The 16,125-nt window shown below is 37.0% G+C and overlaps 1 protein-coding gene across 1 annotated transcript in view; it reads left to right on the forward strand.

Moving 5' to 3' along the window:
* LOC127447162 (partitioning defective 3 homolog B-like) overlaps positions 1 to 16,125 on the forward strand; it is a 502,153-nt gene that overhangs the window by 211,970 nt on the left and 274,058 nt on the right. Inside the window, exons 8-11 of the mRNA XM_051708779.1 lie at positions 4,796 to 4,921; positions 8,056 to 8,450; positions 12,367 to 12,506; positions 12,750 to 12,878. Of these exons, the coding sequence (XP_051564739.1) occupies positions 4,796 to 4,921; positions 8,056 to 8,450; positions 12,367 to 12,506; positions 12,750 to 12,878 (790 nt within the window). The remainder of the gene's footprint in view (positions 1 to 4,795; positions 4,922 to 8,055; positions 8,451 to 12,366; positions 12,507 to 12,749; positions 12,879 to 16,125) is intronic.

Consider the following 16,125-nt stretch of genomic DNA (forward strand, 5'->3'; position numbering starts at 1 on the left):
CCAGTGGGTCAGAAGTTTACATACACTTTGTTAGTATTTGGTAGCATTGCCTTTGAATAGTTTAACTTGGGTCAAACATTTTGGGTAGCCTTCCACAAGCTTCTCGCAATAAGTTGGGGGAATTTTGGCCCATTCCTCCAGACAGAACTGGTGTAACTGAGTCAGGTTTGTAGGCCTCCTTGCTCGCACACACTTTTTCGGTTCTGCCCATACATTTTATATCAGATTGAGGTCAGGGCTTTGTGATGGCCACTCCAATACCTTGACTTTGTTGTCCTTAAGCCATTTTGCCAACACTTTGGGAGGTATGTTTGGGGTCACTGTCCATTTGGAAGACCCATTTGCGACTGAGCTTTAACTTCCTGGCTGATGTCTTGAGATGTTGCTTCAATATATCCACATCATTTTTCCTTCCTCATGATGCCATCTATTTTGTGAAGTGCACCAGTCCCTCCTGCAGCAAAGCACCCCCACAACATGATGCTGCCACCCCCATGCTTCACGGTTGGGATGGTGTTCTTTGGCTTGCAAGCCTCACACTTTTTCCTCCAAACATAACAATGGTCATTATGGCAAACAGTTAACAATTGTTTCATCGGACCAGAGGACATTTCTCCAAAAAGTAAGATCTTTGTGCAATAAAAGTGTGCATTTTCCATTGACTACTGATTGATTTTGGAACTGACACATGGGAGGATTAACACATGTATTAATCAGCGGGCACTGTTTTGATTTGGCCAAATATATGTTCATTTTAGCAGTCTGTAAGTAGTCCACATGAAATCTGTGCTCGCAGAAAACTCCACAGATTACTTCAAAAATGGCCTGTTATTTATACAATTCTGCATATTTCTCACTGCTCGTTTGCTCATTTATTGAATACTTTGGCTAGTTTTATTATGTCTTCGACTATATTTTTTAACATAATTTGTCATTTTTAAATACATTCCGTCGATTTTTCTGCAAAATCAGTGCAGAAAATGGTACAAAACCTACAGTTTCCATCTGGACCTGCATATCGACCACATAATCTAAATAATCTTGTAATCGCTATGGTCTGAAATGTCTTTATCAGTACATCTCTAGCTTTAATAACTTGGCTTTGGTGGCTTGTTGTGCTGTTGTTAGAAGAAACATATTGAATCGAAAAGCAGTTCTGATTTTGATGTCTTTGATTTGACTTAAAGAAGACTGGCTATTGCAGCTCACCTAATCTTCAAAGTGCAGATTCTTAGAAACTTGAGCTAACTGTCACCTCGCATGAACTTCAGTAGAAGGGCTCAGTTAATGACCAGATGTTGTCACGGTTGAGCAGTCTTACTGTCTGACATGCACCAAGGAAGACTGAAACTGAGTCATCAGAGATTTTCACAAGAGACTGAGACAGCACAGCAGTCTTAATAAAGACATATACCTCCCTGTAGGATAGAAATATCTCTCTTTCTCTCTATCCATTCAGCCTGTATCTCTTGTTCATCCCCCTCCCATATCTCCCACAGGCCATAACCTCCATCTGTTTCCTTTAGACATGGCTTACCCCCTCTATCGACGTGTCAAAGGTCACCCATCTTAAGACTGCCTTAATATTCTGCTAAAGTGAGCTGAGCATAATGTAAACAGGCCTGTTAGCTAATGCAGACTAACTTCAAATACAGGGTAGCCTTTAGCATGTCTAATGGAGGGGTGAAGAGATCCTTCCTGAGCATTAGCAGGTCACACACTGGCGTCTTACACCAACACAAGGCTAATTTGCCCCAGATTGTGCGCTGTTCTCTTCACACAGATTCCACAGTGCTAATTTGACCTCTAGCATGTTATTGAAGAATTCTTCCACATGTTTGTTTTTGTTCTTTATTGTTTTGTTTAGTCTAAAGGTGATAACAGGAGACAAAAAAATTTTGTGCAGTTTTGTTTAGGATGGACAGCAGCTGTAAACAGTAATGAAAGGATAAAAGATAGCTTTCCCTTGAGTTAATTTATGAGCAGTTTGTTCTCAAGCAAGCACAAAATATAATACCAGATCCATCACATACTTTACATACAGAGCACAAGCTTTTACTGTCTGGTAGATGGTAGCCGATGGGCACTGTAACTGTAATAAATAAATCCTTATATACTATGCATATTAAATCTATTTCAGTCAAAATGCTACATATTAAGTTTCAAGGGTAGCATACAAATATTTTGGGTGATATAGCTATTTATTCTCTATTTCTATTTTGTTATTTAAATGAGGTTTTATGACAATGTTTTATAAGGCATTTATTTACTGTTGTTTGTTTGAAATGGGGTGATTTTAAAGGAATATTTTGGGTTCAATACAAGTTAAGCTCAGTCAACAGCATTTGTGGCATAATGTTGATTGCCACTAAAAAATTATTTTGACTCGTACATCCTTTTCTTTAAAAAAAGCAAAAATCAATGTTATAATGGAAGTTAATGGGTCCAGTTTTTGCAGGGTTTAAACAAGCTTTTAATTGTATAAAAGCTCTTACATATTTTTTTTCTATTAAAACTCATGTATTATTTGAGTTGTAAAGTTATTTAAATTGTAATTTTTACAATTATTTGTAGTGTAGTGAGTGTCTCTGTATCGTATATGCATGCATAATCTGGAGTCCAAAACAAATTTCCCTTTAATTATTTTTCATATTTCAATTTCAATATCACACAAATACACTCCTAATCATATTGTTTCAGAGTTTTGGTTAGTTCCAGAAATTGAAAATATATAATTAATTTGTGATATATATCAGCTATAGAGATAAATCAGTTGATTTTCTGACATTTTGAGGTTATCAGTATCAGGCCATAACCTTAGCTGCTAAGCCAATTAACAAAATTATCATTTGTGTTAGTATCAAAATCAACAAACAGCCTTGAAAATGTATAATTTTCTGTTATAAAATGTGAATTTTGATATATTGACATTTTTGTCATTTTTGATATATTTTAGAATGAGGCCACACAGTATAGATGAAGTTACTGTTTACAAATGCTCGGTAATGGCACTTCCGGGTTCTTTAAGCAGCTCAGAAAAGAACTGCGGTTATTGTGCGTTTCGTTCAAATTGAGCTGAACATGTCTCAAAAGTGTTCTTTGTGGGTTTAAAACTCCCAAAAATGATTGATGATTTGAGATTCTTGAGATTTCTGTCTAGAAAAAAAATTGAATATTGAATAAGTCACATGTTGTTATTAACTGTAAGTGGACCAATCATTTAAGCAGTAAAGATGCATATTGCATGTCTGTTGTTAGTTTTCACTTTTATATGCCACATTTCTCACTTTAGTAATGTGTGTGTGTGTGTGTGTGTGTGTATACATATATATATATATATATATATATATATATATATATATATATATATATATATATATATATATATATATACTGTATATACTGTATATATATATATATATGGACGGACAGACAGACAAGATAGATAGATCGATATCAGAGACATACAGCAACCTGTTACAGTACATGTCTAATAAAAATCTTGTTTCTATGTAAGATCCTTTTTTTTTTATTTTTTTTTTAAATAACCTACATATATTTCTTCACTTTAAACCGTATCCCTGAAACCTGCTGCATGTGAATTTCTGAGATATATAATGGCAGGGAAAGAGTCATTTATATTCATAAAGAAAGCCATACCTGATTGGACAAATTAGTAATATTCATCAATATTCAAGCGCGCTACCTGATTTGCTCTGAGAAACTATAACCTAACCCTAAACCTAAATCTAACCAACCAGGTAGTGCTTTTCATCTTAAATACGAATAAGTTTTCCCCTGCCATCCTACATTTTGGAAATCTACCTGCTGCGTTGAAGGACCCGGAAGCGCGGTTGCCCGCTGTGTGACGTAACGGTAATTTCATCTATAGTTATTTAAATTGTTCTGCATTGCTGTTGTACTTCAATGTTTTTAAGTGTCATGTAGAATCATTAAGAGGCCAGTTATTATGGCTTCAGATGTGAGCTGGCTGTTAGCAGAAGCAGACACATATACTTAGTCTCTCATTTACATACCCCAAATTTACCCCAGCCCTCACGTGGGATATCACCTTTCTGACTTTTAAGTTTGGTGTGGACACAATGACCTGTTGTCTGCCCATTTGAATCTGTGCAAACATATCTCCCATCATTTGTCTATGCCTATACAGTGGGCTGCAGTAATGTCTTTAGTAATGTAATGTATGAATCTGAATGGACTCTTTTGCTGAGCCTACAGCGAAGGTGGAGGGATTAATACTCTCGCTTGCTGTTCCTGCTGCTGCTTTATGAGTTTCAGCCTGATAGCCTTTATCACTGCCAGCCAGAGCGCTGCTGTCTTGTGTTTTGCCAAGCCGTTTGTGTGTGTGTTAGTTTTGTACGAGGGTTGGGAGGGCAAAGGGAAGACGCAGCAAATTTGAAATAAAGCAAGGGATTTCCATCTCTTACACACTAACACATTGTTTGTCCTATAAGTAAAGCAGACATGACTTTATAAGTGTGGAACAAGAGCATTTTCTCAGAGAAGGCAAGGGAGGCAGTGACAGAAATAAAGCAAAATAAATATTACAAAGTAAAATAAGATTAGATATCGTGTAAAGCACATTAGTAACACCAGTGGATATAGTTTCAGAGGGAGGCTGCATCTCTTTCCCCATCTCTCTAACTTAATGTTATTACTTGGTGTACTGGCACTTTTTTGTTGTTCTATTATTTAAGCAGCACATATTGTCATGACTAGTTGCTGCTGTAATCTCGAATTTTGTTGATGATTTATGCTTCGCTTTCTTTCCCAGGGCTCTTGGCCTGCACATTAGAGGCGTGGAGGAGAATAGTCGCTCCAAGAGGGAAGACATCTTTCAGGACGATGAGTGTATCGTTAAAATCAATGACACTGAATTAATGGACAAATCCTTTTCACAGTGAGTCCCCGAGCCGAACCCACCTGCTGCCTCACTCTTATTATCCTTCTCATGTCCCTTCCCTTCCTTCCTGTCTAGCTACTTAGTTTTTAGCCCTATCGTTTTATGTCATGGTTGTAAAAACAGTCAGTCTTCACAGTCTCCATTGTTGCACTCTATTTATGGCTGTCTCTGGACTGAAAAAACACTGGACTCAAGGCATCAGCCCATCCAGCAGTCATAGTTATTACATTACTGCACTATGTTTTAGGAATGCACCGATACCACTTTTTCTCTTCCGATTCCGATATCGGAAATCTCAGTATCGGCCGATCCCGATCCGATACCAGTGTTGTTTTTTAGCATAATCAGTTTAGAATATCTTTACATTATTGTGTGGAACTAATTGGGAGTACTCTTTAATATGTAAAGAAACACAAACCTCTAACTACACATTATTTCAATATAAATGTATAGCTTATTAAGAAACACTTTATTATTAACTAGTATACTGGATAATGTAGCAGCAAAATTAACAGTAATTCCAGTATAAGTCATCAGTAGAAAATAAGCCGTTTTTTGTTTTTTTTGTGCAAAATTGTTTCAGCTTGTATCTGGACTTTAAAGGATTCAGATCTCTTTTTTGTTCAATTTAGTTGTAAGATATCAGCTCACTTTTCATTCATACAGTTATGTTTTGGAACCCATTCAACTTAAATATTGTTATAAATTGTAAACAAATGATAATAATAATAATAATATATTATAATAGTAATATATAGTAATATATCTCAATCGTGCACCTTTAACTTTTAAACCATCATGCTTTTATTTTGACATTCTAAACTCTCCAGGAAGTCCTGTATGTGTGTGTTTGTAGACTAATTTAGAGTAGTTTAATTAGCTTCTTATTCAAATTCTGGTCAAATGCACCTTCGGTGCCGTTCTAAATGCATATTATAAGTGAACCGAACTATTGACCATCTACATCTGAGATACTGTTTGTGAGTAGAAACAGCAAATATTGTGCACCACATGAAGTCTAAAAATAGCCACGCATGTGTGTGTAAACAGAGCAGCACCATTCACTGATGCGCTGGAGCTGCACATGCATTTTATATATTTACTTATTAAACACAGACTTTTGTGAGCTATTGCACATCTTCAAGTGGCTTTGAATATAATGCACGAGTCATATGAACTACTTTAACTGTGTTTTAATGGTTATTTTATGTCATTTTTTGAGCTTGAGAGTAACGAATATGACTAACACAGTATCGGATTTGGATCGGGCTTGTCGGACCGATACTCGATCCATTTAAAAACAACAGTATCAGAGCCGATACTGATCCATGTAATTGGATCGGTGCATTCCTACTATATTTATGGCATGTAGCATATCTCTTACACTCCATTACTGCAGGTTGTCATGCTGATTAAGAATTGGGTTAGGGGTCAGATTGTCATGTATAACTTCGTGTTTGCAATGGGTTCGGCTTGTAATTCATGAAAAAATAGATTATTAGTATATCAATAATTTACACTGTCCTGACCAGATGGGATTTGGCAAGTTTCCAGTGACAAGCAATCTCTGTCAGATCATCCAATCACAATAGGCCAATCAGAACATATTTGATATTGGTGACACTTTACAATATGGTTGTATGAGTTAACATTAGTTATCTAAACTCAGCACTTTATTAGGAACACTATGGTCCTAATAAAGTGCCCGACATGGTCTTCTGCTGTTGTAGCCCATCAGCCTCAAGGTTCGATGAGTTGTGCTTTCTGAGATGCTATTCTGCTCACGACAATTGTACAGAGTGGTTATCTTAGTGACCGTATCCTTTCTATCAGCTCGAACCAGTCTGGCCATTCTCCATTGACTTCTCTCATCAACAAGGTATTTCTGTCCGCAGAACTGCTTTTCACTAGATGTTCTTTTTTTTTTTTTTTTTTGGCACCATTCTGAGTAAACTCTAGTAACTGTTGTGTGTGAAAATCCCAGGAGATCAGCAGTTACAGAAATACTCATACCAGCCCGTCTGGCACTAACAATCGTGCCACGGTCGAAATCACTGAGATCAAATTTTTTTTCTCATTCTTATGGTTGATGTGAACATTAACTGAAGCTCCTGACCCGAATCTGCATGATTTTATGCATTGTACTGCTGACACATGATTGGCTGTTTAGATAATCGCATGAATAAGTAGGTGTACAGGTGTCCCTAATAAAGTGCTTACTGAGTGTATATTAACAAACATTAACTAAAATTGTTAAATGAATTATATAATTACTGCTCATTGTTAGTTCATGATACCTAATGCATTAACTAATGTTAACAAATGGAACTTTATTGTAAAGTGTTACCTTGAAATTTAATGTGCAATTATGAGGGATTTTGGACCAATGAGATGCACAGTGGAAGGGGCTACCCAACATGATGCTACAGAAATGAAAACTATATTCACAAATCCCTGCTTGTCCCTAAATAACACAAGCATTATGCTTTAATTTTAACAGAACCCGTTTTGCGCAAATATGTCATTCACACTCACTTTAGGTTTGAGCCTGTGAGAATCTGTATGCCTGGGTTTAACTCTACTGAGCTCTACAGCTCAGATCTTAAAAGGTTTATAAAAATGCAGTATCTTATAGACTTAAAATCTAATCTTTAATAAATTATGTAAGTTCTGTCTGAAAACCTTGGTGAACCTGTTGAAACATTGCCCAGATGTTCCAGGGTCATTGTATATATACATTATGCATATGTTATAAATACATTTCTTTACTAAGGAAAATGACTCCCATCCAGTAGAAGGTCACATTAATCTTATTAGGCTGAGGATGGATGGACAGTTTTTAAATTAAATCACTCAACCAAAAATGAAGGAGGGGGATTGCTTTGTCATTTGTAATGCGTAAGACTCATTAGTCATAACCCCAATTATGTTGTCAGAATAAATGTCAAAGTGAGTTTTATCTAAACTAAGACTATTCAGTATAATAATTTACACCTTTTTTAGTTTTCAGGTTCATTTATTTCATCACATTACTTGCAAATAATTGTAAAATAATTGATTGTCCCTTAATTGCTACTGCTTTTTTCTATTTGCTGCATACCTTATCTCTCTCTCTCTGTCTCTCATACCAGAGCACAGGAAATATTCCGGCAAGCCATGCATTCACCCACCGTTCGTTTAGAAGTCGTTCCAGTTGTTAATAAAGATCGCTATGAGAAGAGTGTGATCGGTCACCTCTTTAACTCAGAAAACCCTGACACATCTACACAGACCAAAGACCCTTCTCCACTGAAGGTGAAGCCCATTATGCTGCCTTTGGAGTCCTCGGGAGGGCAAGCCGAGCTTCAGGAGTCTAGCAGCAATCTTGAGAGTCACTCTCTGGGCTCTCCATTCACCCACAGCCTCTCCCCCACCCCCAGGGGCAAGAGCAGTGATAGCCCCCTCCTGAAAATGAGCATGGGACAATCACCTGTGCAAAATCAGCACAAAAAGGGTGGGAAGAGACTTAGAATTGACCTCAAGAAAGGTAAACAGATGTTTAAGATGGTAAGATAGGAGATTACTGTTGTCTGGGATATTGAAAGGCCCATATCGTACACTTTTTATTTTGTTTTTCGTTTATGTAAGTGAAGCTTTTTTGCACCAAATTTTTTTTTAATTTAGTTTCATATGACTGTTTTCCACATTTTGAATTAAACAGTCTATTTTGGATGCTATACCTTTTAGACTTCTTTGTTAATGACCTCTGTTATGATTGGCTAACCTCTGCAGTCCTGCGTTGTTCACAATGTCATTCAGTATGCAAGTATTGCGTTAATATGTAAATGTAATGTTAGTGATGTATAGCCATGATGATTTCTCAAACTAGACATTTTTGCAGCTTACATGGTGTCCCAACTAGCCATTTTTCTGTTTACAATGAACACAGAAATGTTGTGACGTGACACAATCGCATCCAGTCAGAACTAATTTGATATTTAATGTATTGTTAAATGGAGTGGGATTTTGGAGTAATAAGATGTCACTGTGGGCGGATCTACCCAGTGTGAATCAACAGAAATAGAAAGCAAACGACAAAATTGCATCTATTTTTTGAGTTATCACATTACATATTACATCTTGTGACTTCATTACATAAAACAAAAAAACAAAACAACAAAATCAATCTTTCAAAAGAGAAAGGGAAATCCTGAGATCTTTTCAATTTAAATGAGTGCACTTTTTAAAATTATTCTCCTTCACTCCAACGGTCATCTTTGTATTCTGTGGCTTTGGCAGTCTAGCCAAATTGATGAAGCTATAATTTCAGGCAGTAAAGTCTATTAAGTTCTTATTGATCCAGCATATAATGATGATATAAATTCATTGCTGGAACAAAAAAGTGCTGACCGTAAAACTATTGTGCTAAATGACAAGCATAAAATTCCGTCAGAATGCTCCAGCTGGGCTCACTGTTCCACAGACTGCCTTCAATTTGTATTGTCCTCTATGGTCTGATAAAAACCATGTTAAAGAACAACCACTGCCCCTCAGGCAGTCTGCTCTTTGAGTTTTTCTTTTCTTTTTTTTTTTTTCACTTCATGCTCTGTCCATCATTATATCCCTGAGCCCCGTCAGGGACAGGAATGGAAATATCCGACCTAAAGACGTGCCTCATGTCACATGGGGGGCTATAGCTTGTTCTCTAATCTACCTATCAGTCACCGTGACAGCATCAACACCACCGTAAGAAGCAATATGCACAGTTCAAGGCAGCAGCAGGGTTTAAATGGACCACCATCTGTGGTAGAGAGTGGCCTGCTCCTTTAATATCTTCCTTTTGTCTTGGCTGAAAGGGAAAATAGGGATGAATTATTGTTAAAGCGATACGTTCCCCCCCCCCCCCAATTTTTTTTTTTTCATGTTGTTTCAAACCTGTATTCTGTTATTTATCAAAAAAGAGAAAAGGATACATTTATAAGAATTTTTACGCAGCTCTTGCCATACAATGACCCGAACGTCTTGTGATGTGTCTGTTCTGGGTCAACTTGTTGTAAGATTTCTACAGTTATCTCCCCTCACTGCGTTCTTTTTTTTTTTTTTTTTTTGGCCTACATAGGCATGTTTGCAAACTATCTCTCATCCTACCTTTGATATTCGTGCACTCTGTATCTCTTTTTGTCTGTCCCTTTCGCTCTGGCTCTTTGAGATGTGCTCATATGTGAAATTAAACTTCAGTTTCTGAAGCCAGTCAGCTCTAATCTCAGTGTCCCACAAGGATGGCCTTTATCAGCCTGACAGGCATCAGACAGACCCACATGTATGTATTTAGTCTTAATGCTGGTAGAGCCTCAGCCAGTCTATCACTTCTCCTCCAACTGTTTCCTTTGAGTCTTTATAAAAAAGGTCTTGGAACTTTGCTAAAATCTGTGATTGTTTGCTAATCGTTTTGAGACTGGGTTTTTTTTTTTTTTTTAAATTAAAGCATTTAGGGAATTAGCTCAAATGGGATACATCACTAAAATATTTTTTTCCCCAGATGTTTCCTTGGGTTGGTTAGTGAAGGGTCAGTGTAAACCCGATCTACTCTGGAAGCGAGTGCTGCAACGTGACAGTTATTTTTATTCCCAAGGTTATCAACAAAGCAAACCAAAGTGATGTCGGGCTAGTACACATTTTCTGTTTTCATATATATTTTATTAAATTTTTGAGTAAATATTTTAACTTGATTGTTTATTTAAAATCATTATACAAGCAGCTACCCTGTTCTTTAGATATTAGCATTGGCCAAATCCCATATTGGTCGACCTCTATAGAATGGATGTGAATCAGCTCTTTTTGAAGGGGTTGTGACATGAGGAATACAATTTTCCTTGATCTTTTGACATGTAGGATTTAATAACACATACTGGAAGTCTCAGAACTCAAAACTTCTCAATACAAAAAGAGCATTTATTTAAACCAAGGTGCAAAAAAATGGCTCGTTTCGATTTTCCCTACTTTGTGACGTAACACAGATGAATACATGCACATGACTGCCTCTACAGTTTAATGCCTACTTTTACATCATCGTGCCCTTGGCCTGCCCACCGGTGCTCATTCAGAAAGGTAAAGAGGAGAGAAAAAGACAGATGGGCCTAATATTCCTGCACACCGAAGGGGACTTACACTGGACTCCTTCTTGTTTTTCTACATAAAAATGCAATAGACGAACTGCTTCAACTGTTATCATGCATCTCACACTGTTTTTAAAAGTCGCAATATCAAGTTATAACTCTTAAAAGGAGACTTCCATTCTACGTCTTGCTGTTTTGAGTATAAACACGTCCTGGATGCGTTTTTGCACCCGTCTGCACTATTTTTAATTGTTGGCCTATGTAAACATGCACTAGATTGATGTGTTTGTCAATTTTGATGCGTTTACGACGATGTACGCCGCATTTCAAGAGTGGAACAAGCGTAACTTTTAAAAACGTGTCTTTTCTGATCCATTCCATTGCTGCTGCTGACTAGGAGAACCATGTCTCCTCCATATTATACAGGTGTGAGATGTGAAATGTCGTGCGTGTGAAGACCAGCGTCTCTGCTTTGGCATCTGTTGAAGCATCCCAACATTAGGAAATAGTGACTGAAGTTTAACAAAGTTCATGATCACATCAGTGAATGATGATATGTGCGCACATCATGTTTCACCTTGTATTATGTGTGTATGCGTCATGTTTCACTGTTGATTGTATATTGTGTGTTCAGCATATTTCAGCGTGGATTGTACTGTATGTGTGTTCGGCTCATTTCAGCGTGTTTTATATTGTTTTTTTGTGTTGATTGCTTGTGAACCAGTCACAATATGATTCAAGCTTTGCAAAGTATCTGGTATTAAAAGATGGGGCAGTTAAAAACACTTTCGGAACCGATCGCAAAACCGTAACCAAAGTAACCAATTCCTTTCATGAATGTTTTTATGTGCCATGACTGATTGATATTTATAGTGTATGGTGCTGCTGTGCTTGAGTGAACAGTTTATATTCGGATGCAGTTTATTGGGTTTGTGTGAAATGTTATGTGAAATGTAGTTTTTTCATTGCGAAGCTGGTTCATTTTCTTCCGATTGAATTTTAAACATTTATAGCTGTATTTGAGGGTCTGCATGATGTTAGCCAAACATAACAATGGGCGTTTACATTGAAGTTTAAAGGAGACTCTGAGGCCAGAACTGAGCATTTCAGACAGAGGGCCAGAGACATCTTGGAAATGATCACATATCACTAAATTTTGACTGTTTTGGTGCAAAAAACAAAACAAAAAAAACTTTACTAACATTGTGGACCAAAGGGAAAATAATACAATTATATATATATAATTTATATATAAAAAGAGTACGTCATGACCCCTTTAAGATATTTATCAGATGGTTGTACACAAATAGGAGACTTTAGTACTACCTTTGTGCAATCTCTTTGTAGGTCCTGAAGGTCTGGGCTTCACGGTTGTGACCAGAGATTCTTCAGTGCATGGACCTGGCCCCATCCTCATCAAAAACATCCTGCCCAGAGGAGCTGCTGTCAGAGATGGCCGTGTGCAGTCAGGTGACAGGATCCTGGAAGTGAGTGTCTTCTCTGGAGTATGATGACGTTTTAACATTATATAGCAATGTGCATAGACTGCTTTAAATGAACGTTGTTTTTTTTATTCTAATTAAATATTTTTGATATCTATTTTTCTCAGTGGTGTTTTCAATGTAATTTGAGAATGCTCACAGGCTGAATACAAAACAATTATAATGCCAATGTGTTGTTGCATATGGAATTCATTGCAATCAGTGTAATGCAGTCATACGTGTTTTCAGGTGAACGGTGTGGACATCACAGGTTTTACTCAGGAGGAACTGGTGGCCATGTTACGTAGTACTAAGCAGGGGGACAGTGTGTGTCTGGTTGTGGCCAGACAGGAAGACATGTTCCTACCACGTGAGCTGGTAAGAGTCTTCTCTAACTACAGTGCATCTTCTGCCGCTCTGCAGTCATCAGTCCCTCAGTAAACTCCATCTTATAAACTTACTTTTTCCTTCGTATCTGCTGCTAATAAATAATTCTTAAAGTATTTAACTCTCTGGGTCTTTTCTTCATCTCCAGTGCATAAATTGCCACAAACACAACTGGCAGGGAGGGTACTTGGGAAGATGAATGCAAAAAGTTTATTTCTGAATTATGTTTTGTATGCTCTCTGTTGTGATTGTGTGAACTCCAACTACATGTTGTTATATGAGCAACCAGTATGTATACAGGTGCATCTCAATAAATTAGAATGTCGTGGAAAAGTTCATTTATTTCAGTAATTCAACTCAAATTGTGAAACTCGTGTATTAAATAAATTCATTGCACACAGACTGAAGTAGTTTAAGTCTTTGGTTCTTTTAATTGTGATTATTTTGGCTCACATTTAACAAAAACCCACCAATTCACTATCTCAAAAAATTAGAAAATTTTGACATGCCAATCAGCTAATCAACTCAAAACACCTGCAAAGGATTCTTGAGCCTTCAAAATGGTCTCTCAGTTTGGTTCACTAGGCTACACAATCATGGGGAAGACTGCTGATCTGACAGTTGTCCAGAAGACAATCATTGACACCCTTCACAAGGAGGGTAAGCCACAAACATTCATTGCCAAAGAAGCTGGCTGTTCACAGAGTGCTGTATCCAAGCATGTTAACAGAAAGTTGAGTGGAAGGAAAAAGTGTGGAAGAAAAAGATGCACAACCAACCAAGAGAACCGCAGCCTTATGATTGTCAAGCAAAATCGATTCAAGAATTTGGGTGAACTTCACAAGGAATGGACTGAGGCTGGGGTCAAGGCATCAAGAGCCACCACACACAGACGTGTCAAGGAATTTGGCTACAGTTGTCGTTTTCCTCTTGTTAAGCCACTTCTGAACCACAGACAACGTCAGAGGCGTCTTACCTGGGCTAAGGAGAAGAAGAACTGGACTGTTGCCCAGTGGTCCAAAGTCCTCTTTTCAGATGAGAGCAAGTTTTGTATTTCATTTGGAAACCAAGGTCCTAGAGTCTGGAGGAAGGGTGGAGAAGCTCATAGCCCAAGTTGCTTGAAGTCCAGTGTTAAGTTTCCACAGCCTGTGATGATTTGGGGTGCAATGTCATCTGCTGGTGTTGGTCCATTGTGTTTTTTGAAAACCAAAGTCACTGCACCTGTTTACCAAGAAATTTTGGAGCACTTCATGCTTCCTTCTGCTGACCAGCTTTTTAAAGATGCTGATTTCATTTTCCAGCAGGATTTGGCACCTGCCCACACTGCCAAAAGCACCAAAAGTTGGTTAAATGACCATGGTGTTGGTGTGCTTGACTGGCCAGCAAACTCACCAGACCTGAACCCCATAGAGAATCTATGGGGTATTGTCAAGAGGAAAATGAGAAACAAGAGACCAAAAAATGCAGATGAGCTGAAGGCCACTGTCAAAGAAACCTGGGCTTCCATACCACCTCAGCAGTGCCACAAACTGATCACCTCCATGTCACGCCGAATTGAGGCAGTAATTAAAGCAAAAGGAGCCCCTACCAAGTATTGAGTACATATACAGTAAATGAACATACTTTCCAGAAGGCCAACAATTCACTAAAAATGTTTTTTTTATTGGTCTTATGATGTATTCTAATTTTTTGAGATAGTGAATTGGTGGGTTTTTGTTAAATGTGAGCCAAAATCATCACAATTAAAAGAACCAAAGACTTAAACTACTTCAGTATGTGTGCAATGAATTTATTTAATACACGAGTTTCACAATTTGAGTTGAATTACTGAAATTAACTTTTCCATGACATTCTAATTTATTGAGATACACCTGTATATTCTGATTTTAGTCTCAGGAACCTTAAGTAAACAGTAACAGTTTTGTGTTTGAGTCTGACATGAATGAAAGTTATAATGACTTTCCATTATGTGAGTCAGAGGTTTACACAGAAACTGTTCTGACAGATTCATTGAATGATTTGTTAGAATAATTTAAACATACCGTTGAATGCATACGTTTTGGAGTCTTTTTGACAGATTCATTCAAATAAACTGGCTCACTATGAGATTCTATTTGTGCCAATTGTTTTGAACGTAACTTTTCAAGAAATGAATAAAAAAAAAAAAAAAATGAGAATGAATAAAAACAATCTGAAATGGAAAATAAAATAAACTCAAAGGCAAAATTTAAACTCAGTCTTCAAATAAACAGCATCCTTTGTTAACGATATTCTCTGCTTGCGTTTGCTGATCAGGATTTACAAATGCACTGCTAGAGTTTTCAGTCACGATTCCAAAGTTTTCAGTTCATTTGCAGTTCTGGCACAAAACTCTTATATGGGCGGGGCTAACTGAGATGAGTTCTCATTGGCTAGTGAGTTCTTGATTGACAGCTCTTTGACCTGGAAGAAGAGGTCAGTCAGTGGAAGGGGCTCTGGTTCATGTAAATGTGCGAGAATCTGCAAGCATCTTTATAATTCATTAATATTTAGTGATATATATTTAGGCGTTTGCTTTTGTATTATATCTGTATTTTTTTTTCTCCTAAAATTTTGTTGCGATAAGATTTCCGGAGCAGCACTGACGAATGCCGTCACCATGAAAACACACTTAATTACCCCATTGTCAGCACATGCACTCAAACCATCACAATTCCCACTTTATTATTATTATTATTATTATTATTATTATTATTAATTCTGAAGAATTTAAACAGATTATGAAAATCGCAATCAAGCATGGAGCTTGTTTTCACAGGATGTAGACCTTCAAGGGTATTGCATTGCAAGGGTATTCAATCCAAATGTTTTTGTTGAAAGACATTTTAAATAGTGCTTCAAAATGTGACTTTTAACAAACCAGCTTAGTGATTGATTTTAAAGTTTGAATGGATTAAACTTGATTACAATTTTTGTGGAAATCAAATCACTTTATTAGTGCAGTTCCGTCAACATTGCAGTCATGTAGTAACAAGATATACAGAATACACAACACTCACTGAACAATATGTACACATAATACACAGTATCCATATTACATAATACACACATTTTACACAATATACAGACAATAAAACAATAAATAATATAGACCAAAAAAATAAAAAATAATAATAATATACATATTTTTTAATGTGTTACCCCATTTATAATTGAACATTCATGAGGACGCCAACACATTAAGGACTTGTTTCTTTTT

Source organism: Myxocyprinus asiaticus, chromosome 10 (genome assembly GCF_019703515.2).
Source record: "Myxocyprinus asiaticus isolate MX2 ecotype Aquarium Trade chromosome 10, UBuf_Myxa_2, whole genome shotgun sequence".
NCBI classification, from domain to species: Eukaryota; Metazoa; Chordata; class Actinopteri; order Cypriniformes; family Catostomidae; genus Myxocyprinus; species Myxocyprinus asiaticus.